The sequence below is a fragment of the Neolamprologus brichardi genome, chromosome 13 (assembly GCF_056152115.1).
Source record: "Neolamprologus brichardi isolate AB-2024 chromosome 13, ASM5615211v1, whole genome shotgun sequence".
NCBI classification, from domain to species: domain Eukaryota; kingdom Metazoa; phylum Chordata; class Actinopteri; order Cichliformes; family Cichlidae; genus Neolamprologus; species Neolamprologus brichardi.
In genome coordinates, this window is record NC_142116.1 from 6,651,899 (window position 1) to 6,661,895 (window position 9,997).

The 9,997-nt window shown below is 42.6% G+C and overlaps 1 protein-coding gene across 1 annotated transcript; it reads left to right on the forward strand.

The window, feature by feature from the left end:
• The first annotated feature begins 1,872 nt into the window (after positions 1–1,872).
• otx1 (orthodenticle homeobox 1) lies at positions 1,873–8,328 on the forward strand. Its single transcript, XM_006783534.3, has 4 exons — positions 1,873–2,149; positions 4,370–4,559; positions 5,005–5,156; positions 6,528–8,328. Exons 2-4 carry the CDS (start codon positions 4,463–4,465, stop codon positions 7,275–7,277), a joined length of 999 nt encoding a protein of 332 aa, XP_006783597.1. The 5' UTR covers positions 1,873–2,149; positions 4,370–4,462; the 3' UTR covers positions 7,278–8,328.
• The last annotated feature ends 1,669 nt before the right edge of the window (positions 8,329–9,997 follow it).

Consider the following 9,997-nt stretch of genomic DNA (forward strand, 5'->3'; position numbering starts at 1 on the left):
TTTGGGATTAGACAAAATACTCTTATTACAAAAGGTTGGTGCAACTTGATAACTTGATACTTGTTCGGGGGTTTATCTCGGGGTCTTACTCACATCGAGAGAGGATGGAAGGGGGAGAGGAAAAAAGCAATGCAGGGGAAATGTCAGAATAAACCGTCTCTTTTGTGTTGTGAGGGCCATATTTGTTGAATGGCCTTTTTGCATAATTTAACGGAGCCTGTGTGTGCATGTGCAGAGGAGAGGAGAGGAGGGGTGGTGGTATTTCGGTCAGAGCCTTCGCCGGCCCTCTGACAGCTCGGACTTCAGATGTGGTGGAAATAAAAAATGGATAAAAGGTGCGTGAAACCCAAATCAAATACCTCCACTTTAGGCCGCCTCCTCTCTGCGCACACAGCCTCCCTTCAATCAAACGGGCCTGATTTCTCTTTGATTTTGGCCTCTGCGTAAAAACACGGACGTGCACAGAAAGGTGCGTTCAGGTGCGTCTGTAACAAGCATCACTGCAGGCCTACGCACACAACCTACATATTTTTTTTTGTAATTATTATTATTGTGCTCTGCAGACTTTTGATGCTCAAGTTTCTCTGTCAAAGTGCTCTCATCGATGACTTTTAAGTCCCATCGGCCTCCACTTTGATACTCCTCCTCCTCTTCCTCACTCACACACACACATAAAATTGTAAGTTCCATCCCTGCTCTCTCTCACCCTCTCCCTCTCTTTTTGAGCATTAGCTCGCTTTCAGCTCGGGCCTCATTTACAAAAGTTTGTGTTTTTGCAGAGAATAAGAAGCGGCATCCCCCCCTCCCCCTCCGACACCCGGTACCACTCAGGCCAAATCATAAAGCATACGCAGTGTTTTTCTTTAAGTGCGGAGGGTTAAAAACGTGTTAAAAACATCAACACAGGATTTGATTCAGTGACCGCAGCTTTCTGCTGCTGATTCTTCTTCTGTGGATTCTTCTTTTTCCTCCGCAGTGAGTTGGAGGTCTATCCCTATTAAACTTTACGTCAACCATCCTCAAATGTAATTCTAAATGGGGATTAAACCTCATTCATATTCATGAGACTGGTGTGTGTGTGCGCGGGGGAGAGAAAAAAAAGAAGGGAGAAGGCGGGGAGGGGGCATCACAATAAAAATCAAAATGGATAATTTTAACTTCTATCCTCTGTTTTATGGTTCTGTGTCCACTTGTTTGTGTTTTAAAAAATGGCAGAGAAACAAACGGTGACGGTGACCGTAGATAAAAATGTGGCTGAAGCTTCGAGGCCTTTTCTCGTAAATGTGTGTTGTTTTTTTTTAGGAAATAACTGCCAAACTACAGCGGGGGTTTTCTCGGGTTTCTATTACTACTAAATCTTGATTTGTAACCTTTGCCATTGAAGCGTTTGTTCGTCTGTTTTTTGTTTGGGGGGGTCTTTTCAAAAACCCAGAATATGTATTTTAGGTGGGGAAAAGTCAGCACTAAAGTTTGCTGACAATCCCAGCAAAGATGCTCTATATCCGGCATGCAAACAATATAAAAACTGGTTCCTGTGAGGTGCGAGTACCTTCTAAATTCTTCTTATACGCACAGCAGAGCGCAGGCCTGCAGCCTCTGAAGCACCTTCCCCTGCAGGCCTACGAAACATTTCCATCTTTTTAAAAACGCTCTGTGGTTCCTGTGGTCCGGGACTGAGAAGAGGAGGAGGAGGAAGGGTGGTGGGGGGAGATGAGTGGGAGTGGGCTCCCCCCCGGCTGCCTCTGCTCGCCCATAGGTGGCCTGCGCCGTCCGTCAGCTCGCTAGCCCTCGCTGATTGGCTGCAGGAGGCGGATCCGCAGGTGATCCTCCGCTCATAGAGGCGCGGGGCGGAGAGAAGGTGATCAATCTCCATCCATCTCCATTAGAAATCACCTTAACACTCTGACAGACAACGACAAACCCCCTGAAAGCAAATGAGTTTGATTTATTTGGCTGTAAAAACGGCCGGAACCGCACCGAGGACGCGGCAATGCTGGTGATGCTGCTCGGTTTGCGCACTGATATTTGTTTCTGAGAAAGTCTGCGGCCGCTGCGCGAGTTTTGTGCCCCGCAGACTTCCTGCAGCTGGATAATTTTTACTCGCCTCTTGCGGTTCGAGCGCTCGGGACAAGGGAAGGAGAACAACAAGGTAAAGTTTCCTGTTTTCTTTCGCTGATTTTACGCAAAATCTTCTGGTTTGTGCGCATTTTCGCTCCGAGGAACTCTGAGCCGCGGTTCATTCACGAAGTAACGCTATAGCTAAAGTACAAAAAGATATTAAAATGTATATATTTTTAAAAAAACCTGAAACATTTTTTATGAATAACCTGTACCACGCACCTGATTTCAGTTTGTACCGCTGCACTTTTATATTGAATTTTTGCGCAGATATCAATTACTCAGCACTGTCAAGGACTTCATCTTGAAGCCGATAAATCGAGCCAACTTCCTCTTCCTTTATTTGTTTTTTTTTTTATATTCCCATTCCTGTAAGTTTTTATTTATTTTTATTAAGAGCAATTGTCCATTAAAGACTCTGAAGCGCTCAGCAGATAATTGGAGAGGCGTGTTTTTTTTGGTTTTTGTTAATTTATTTTGCTGATAAGGACCCTTCTGAAACGCTCTCTCTCCCCGGAGGTCTAATCTAAATTCTAATTGAGTTCATTTGCACGGAGATCTCGCCTTTTCACTCCGGCCTGGCTGAGCTGGAAGCGCGTTTTTAAAGAGCTGCTGGAATACGCGTTTGGCACGCAGAGGTTTGGTTTGGTCATTGTTAAAATAACCCCACTAATTTAATTCACACTCCCGGGTTGCGTGTTTTTAAGCTTCAGATCAGTCTGCACGCAAACTAGTTTCTCCACCCGGACTCTTTGTGTGTGTGTGTTTGTGTGTGTGTGTAAATGTTTTAGGAGCTGCTGAATATGTAGATATAATTTTGCTTATTTTCCTTAAGGTTTGCGTCTTTACTTAACCAGCAGTACTTTACTAGAAACAAAAATAAAACCATGCAGGGTTTTATTTATTAATTTTCTCTGTCTCTCTCTCTTTTGTTTTTCTTTTTTAAGAGCCGAAAAGTAAAGAAGACCGAAGTGTTGCTTTACTAAAAAATACAATGCTAAATGTATCTTTTTAATCCAGTAAAAATCCAAAATTAAACAAATTTGAACTTTTTTTCCAGCTGAATTTGGTCCTCACTTTGTGCACCTTTAAAACAAAGCACAAAAATCGACTCCTCACATCCTCAGCCTGGTTTAAATATAATAACAGAAGCTGGTTGTGAGAGAAAAATGCGTTTCACGTTGGTGGACTTTTAACTGAAATTCTCAGCCGAGGACTGAAGAGCCACAGGAGTCCTGCTGTGGTCAAAAACGCACACGAAGTTTGACGATCCGAAAGAAACAGAATGAGCCAGAACAGATTTTATTTTTGTTATAAATGTAATTTTAAATTGATTGTTAAACTACACCGATAACCTAGCGTTTTGTAACTCTCCGTGTGTGTGTGTGTGTGAGAAAGAGAGGGAGAAAGTGCAGGCCTACACACACCTCACACACACATTTTATTCATAAGTTTTATTAAGTTTGCTTTTGTTGTGTGAAATAACCAGATTTATATGAAAATACACCGGTAATTAGGAATTATTTTTTAAAATTGCAGGTTTGAAAAAACAAATACAAATATGTGAGCGCAAAAAACAGAAGGCAGATGATTATTTTGATTTGAATTATTAATACTACGGAAATGTTTACCCGCGTGTTTTTGTAGTTTATGTCGCAGTAAGAGTGCGCGTGCGTGATTATTTTTTGGAGGGCTGGAATAATTTGCAGGTCTGCTGTAAATAAACGTTGTTATAGTTGGACACACACACGAGACAAAATGCAAATCTAGTTTCTCCTTTTATAACTTTAGTAAAGTCTGTGGGGAGCTTTCAGGTTTAAAGTGTGGATAAATTCTGCTTTGCAAAATAAAAGCTTTGCATTTGTCTCTCTCTGCGCTCGAGTCTCGGGCCGTTTGGCCCTCTTAATCCTAAAAAATAATCAAATAATCCTGAACACTTTTTTTTTTTTTTAAGTTCATAGTATTCTGCACCAATTAAAAGGTCTATGTCTAGCTTGAATTAAATTCCTACACTATGATTTCCTGGTTTCTTCATTTATTTGAAAATAAATGCGTTTTTCACTTAACCGTGTGTTGGAAGGGGGGTGAGTGGAAACTGGAAGAGATTTGTGAAGAGCTAGAGGTGATAATGATCGTGATAATAATAAAATATGACGGTCATCAGTTTGAAATACATACATGTCTGGATTCATCTTGTTTTTTGGTGGCGCACAAACTTCTCACTTGTTTGCGGTGTCTCCTCTCCGTGCAGTAGCTGGAATCGGCCCCCTGACCCGCCAAGCTGCAGCATCGGGGGAAACTGAACCGCTGGCCTGAGCTGGGTGGAGCAGTGACCGCCTGTAGCATGATGTCCTACCTCAAACAGCCCCCCTATGGCGTCAACGGCCTGGGGCTCAGTGGCGCTGCCATGGACCTGCTGCACCCCTCAGTGGGTTACCCAGGTAGGACCCCCCCCCCCCTCCCCCCCCCCAAACTCACACACTCTCTCTCTCAGCCACACACACACACACTTTTAACACACACGGTGCACCTGGACAGAGGCATGCGCAGTAAACATGAGCTCCAAATCAAGGGGTTAGAGTTAAACAACAAGAAACGTTTATAATAATAATAATAATAATAATAATAAAAATAATAATAATAACATTGCGTGTTTCACTGTTAAAATGGTAAAAACAAATTTTAAAATGTACACACACTAAAAATGTAAACGTAAAACAGTAAATAAAAAGACACAACTTCTTTTCTAACCCTCAGCCAACAGCAGAGCAGGACAGGCTTGCATGTCGCTACCACTCACCCGACATTATTTACAGGTTTCCTCCGTGTTACTGACGCGGTTCTCCGGTCTTTCTCTCCCCTCTGTGTCGCCTTTCTTCCCCGCAGCTACTCCCAGGAAGCAGCGGCGGGAGCGAACCACCTTCACCCGCTCCCAGCTCGACGTCCTGGAAGCTCTGTTCGCCAAAACCCGGTACCCGGACATATTCATGCGGGAGGAGGTCGCACTGAAAATCAACCTGCCCGAATCAAGAGTCCAGGTACAAAAATAAATAAAAAGTAAAAACAGAGACATTTTAATCTCTGCTTCCGCTGACATTAAGTTAACGTCTTTAGTGTAGTTGACCGTATTTTTAAAAAGTAGGACAATGAAGACCTGCAAGTTTAGTTAAAACAGTCAAACGAAGATGTCAACTTACTCTTATGAACTTCAAAGTAATTTATTTAAAGAGTTTATTTTCTTTATTTTCAAAAACCTCTAATTTAAATACATTTTGTCCCTTATCTCCTGAGGGACTCTTAATGACGTCATTTGGGTCTGAATTAAAGGTTAATTATCGGTTAACGCTCCAGCTAGCAAGCTACAAACTGTACAGGCAAATATCTTAGATTATGGTACATTTATGTCCCCGTTTTCATGCTACTAAATCATTAACCATTTTTTTTAAAGAGTCACAAATATTTAAGTAAATTATGGGGAAATTAAGAGTGATTCCTGGGTAACTTTAGGCCTTGTATGTACCCCAGTAATGCACTGATTTTAAGAAGAAAAGGACGACAAAAATCATGCAGATGGCTAGATGCCGGTTAGATAATGAGTGTAATTAAAATTACACACGTTGGTTTGTTTATTAGTTCCTCAGTAAAGTAAAATTTAGTAGCTGCCTTTCTATTTCTTTTTTTTTTTTGTTTTGTTTTGTTTTGTATTTGGCTCATTACACTGGTTTGTGTGGCGTTTTGTTTTGTCCCACAAACCTCATAGTACTTCATTTAATTTCAATAATAATAATAATAATAATAATAATAATAATAATAATAATAATAATAATGATGATGATATCATAGACCCGGGTAGGCTGATGCAAACAAACTGAATTTACTAAAGATTATTTTACAGCAGAATCACTCAATTATTTTTAAAAATTGTATTTATTTTTTTCATTTTTGATGCTCTTCAAGTACAGGTCGTGTAATTCGATCTGAAATATGAAGAAACCAAGACTCAAACCTGCATATACTCCAAACATCTCACTGGTGTACTCCAGTACTGAACAAACACTGCTCCTTGAAAGGCATTAGGGGAAATCCAAGGCACAATTCGAGTTATTTTCAGAATGTGTGTAAAGCAAAATGCTCTACACAATCATACCCTCTCTGTGCTCTAGAGTTACTCTACTGTGTGGTGAAACTCAATAGCCTGTTATCTTAGACCTGTCTACCAGGTATGAAATTAGACCCCTGGCTGGTCCAAGCCAAGGGGCCGGGGTGGAAATGAACCTTGATGGCTAATAACCCCCAATTTTCCTCCATAATGTACTCCCACCATGGCCCAGGAGGTTCTTTTTTTCCTGAAATGCTGAGGCCGGTGTCGTGTAGGGTTGCTAACTCCTGGCTGGTGTTTGTGGTTGTAGGTGTGGTTCAAGAACCGGAGGGCCAAGTGTCGCCAGCAGCAGCAAAGCGGCAGCAGTGCCAAAGCCCGGCCGCCCAAGAAGAAGTCCTCTCCGGCCCGGGAGAGTACCGGATCTGAGAGCAGCGGCCAGTTTACACCTCCTGCTGTCTCCAGCACGGGCTCTTCCTCCTCTTCCTCCTCGTCCACCAATCACACGGGCCCAGCGGCACTCAGCAGCACCTCTACCTCCATCAGCACCGTCTCCTCTATATGGAGCCCCGCTATCTCCCCCGGAAACGCTCCGGCTCCTGCCGTGGCCCCGCTCCCTGAGCCCGGGCCCCCATCTAATGCCTCCTGTATGCAGCGTTCCATGTCAGGCTCTGCTGCAGCCGCCACCTCCTACCCCATGTCCTACAACCAGACGCCGGGCTATGGCCAGGGCTACCCCACCCCTTCCAGCTCCTATTTTAGCGGCGTGGACTGCGGCTCCTACCTAGCCCCCATGCACTCCCATCACCACCCGCACCAGCTCAGCCCCATGACGGCCTCATCCATGTCGGGCCACCCGCACCACCACATCTCCCAGTCGTCAGGCCACCACCACCATCACCACCACCACCAGGCGTACGGCAGCTCCGGCCTGGCCTTCAACTCCTCCGACTGCCTGGATTACAAAGAGCAGACTGCCGCCTCTTCATGGAAGCTCAACTTTAACACCACAGACTGCTTGGACTACAAAGACCAGGCGTCCTGGAGGTTCCAAGTCTTGTGATCAGGCTTTCTTCCCCACCCACCCGCCACTGCCCGCCCTGCTTGTCTGCTCTTTTATTTTCCAGATTAGCTTACTGCTTGTTTTTTTAAAAAGACAAAAGAGTTTATGAACCATAAGACAACAAGATAGCAGCAGGAATGCTCAAGAATCGGACTTCCTTCTCCCGCTCGTCCTGTTTCAAAGTTTAAAAAAAAGAAAGAAAGAAAGAAAAAGACAGACCTGTAAAGAGAAAGCATCAGGAGCAGATTTCCTGAAGATGAAGAAAAAGGGTTTTTTTTTTAAAGACACCCCTCCTTGGGATAAGCTTAACTAAACTGTTTTTCCAAGAGTCATTTCAACCAAACTCCTTTGACCACCAGCTCTCTGGATGGGAGGAATATTTTCCCCTCTGGTGCACCGACGGGAACTGCCTGCCGTGCCCTCTTTACCTCCATCGAGTCCTGTATAGTTTTTATTATTTTCTGGAATTTGTTATTTTAGGATGACAGAGATTTTTAGTCAGCTGCGCACAGGAGCTGAAATATGTAAATATGTATTTGGGTCAGTTACAGTGACCATGTTTAGTTGTTGTTTTTTCTTTTCTGAATTTAAAATTGTTTATTACCACTTTGAAAGAAAGAAAGAAGAAAAAAAAAGAAACTGTATGTAAATCTTCCCAAATATTCCAAAGAGAACAAATTGGCCATAAAGTTCAGCTTTTATATCCACCTTGTTTTACTCAGCAAAATTTGAAATGTCTTGGGGAAAACTCTAAATCTGAACTATAGATGCAGAAACTATTCTGGGACATTTTTCTTTTTTCCAGATATTATTATTATAATTATAATTATTATTCTAGCTTCCACGTTTTCAAAGCAGACCACCTCTCTGGGACATGTTTGAACCGCAGCACTTGGCTTGTTATTGGAGTCAAAGCTTTTTATTATTATTATTATTTTAACTCTTCTGGGGGAGGAGAGGAAAATGTGGATTTATAGCTCCAAAAATGACAGTGAGATGTTGAATGTATCTTTAAAGGCGACCACCCTTACATACATGTTCATCCAATAAAGATCCGTTAAGTCATATTTTATTTTTCCTTGTCTCACTTTGATTCCCAACAGGGAGTCGAGTTTCTTTTTGTACACCATCAAATTACAAACTCGACACTGCTGTTTTCTCTTATTTGAACTAGTCACACTTTTATTTAAAAGCTTGTTGATTTTTGTCCCCCCCCCACCCCCATCCCCTAATTATAACGGGGGTAAATGCAAATTAGGCCATAATTAAAACAAGCCGTGAACGCCGTGTAGGCTTGCATTTCCATTTTAGAGAGCAGCCGTTTAATCCTCTGTGTCTGCCTTTAAATTGAAATGCTGACATCTCTCCTTGCTTTAGGGAAGCAAAGTGTCTTTTAAAATAAAATAATAATCTTTTTTTTTTTTTTTTTTAAAGTTAACCTCCTTCACCAAACAGTCCAAACAGTAAGCCGGGAGACAGCTGATCGAGGCGTAATTGAACGCAGCGCTGTAATGGCGTGATAATTACTCCTGCGCCCCGAGTTGGTTTCTCCAAAATATCCTGCAGGAATTTCACCGCCTCTGATGCGGTAATTACGTAGGTGGGGCCAGGTTAGGGGGTCACATGTAAGTGTGTGTGTGTTTAATGCGTTTCTGCTCCGGGGCAATATCAAAAGGAAGGAGGGGGGGGTAGTTTTAAAAAAAAAATCGCGTCAGTGCGCTGGCAAGGTTGTTTTGGACGCGTTTTTAGCAATGAAGGCCGCACAGAGAGCGGGAGGTTCGGGCTAATTATTTGCCCCAATTAGACCCTCATCCTTGCGCAAAGAAAATGAGCAGGTTGTGCGCACTTTCTTTTCTGCCCGCTAATGAAGACAAATTGAATTCTGTTTATTATTAGAGGGCTCTCTGTGTGTGTGTGTGTGTGTGTGTGTGTGTGTGTGTGTGTGTGTGTGTCTCTCTCGCTGATTATTTCTATACTTCTGTCTGTGAAAAGTCAACAAAACGTCTGAAACACAAAGTTAGTAATATATATATATTTTAAAAAAGGAGGATAACTTATAAAAGGTGAGAACAGTAACGCTGGAATTTATTTTCCTTTTCTTTTTTGCATTTATTGGTTCAAATATTTTTAAAATGAAAGCCACAGTTTTGCCAACTGAGTTCTGCTTTTTAAATACGTCTCAGTGAGAAGTTAAATCCTACAAATGTATGCACGTTTACGCAGAAGTCTCGGGTTTTGTTTGATTTAACTGATCCAAACTAGAAATGGAAATTATAGCGACAAATAATGTAAAAATGTTTTTTCCCCGGTAAAATCTGGGTCGTTCTGGCGCTTTAAGGCCTCTGAAAGCGACGCAAACAAACAGAAGCAGTTTTATTCCGCCTGTGAGGAAAGGTCACGACGTAAAATTGAGTCTATTTAAAGCATAAAAAGGTAAAATTCAGGAGATTTTTTTTTTCTTTTTCCTGTTGCCCTGATCAGATTATCAGTCTGATCGATACATATTTCAGGTTCCTGCTCGTGTGGAGTCCGTTTCAGCTGCGGCCGGCCCTCTCCCACTCTGTCCCTCTCCCACTCTGTCCCTCTCCCTCCATTTCTCTATCTCTCCCTTTATGCAAATGAGTCTCGCAGCAGCTGAATAAATATCTGCAGACCAGGACATTAAACGTGTTTGCGCCAAGACGCGCAAACAGCGCAGCGAGCGGCGGATTTGTTCGGAT

Bases quoted from the DNA above. Each gene is read 5' to 3' on its own strand.
- otx1 (XM_006783534.3), top strand. From the start codon at position 4,463: ATGATGTCCTACCTCAAACAGCCCCCCTATGGCGTCAACGGCCTGGGG. The intron at 4,560-5,004 runs GTAGGACCCCCC...TCTTCCCCGCAG, and splicing joins CCCCTCAGTGGGTTACCCAG to CTACTCCCAGGAAGCAGCGG. The intron at 5,157-6,527 runs GTACAAAAATAA...TTGTGGTTGTAG, and splicing joins TGCCCGAATCAAGAGTCCAG to GTGTGGTTCAAGAACCGGAG.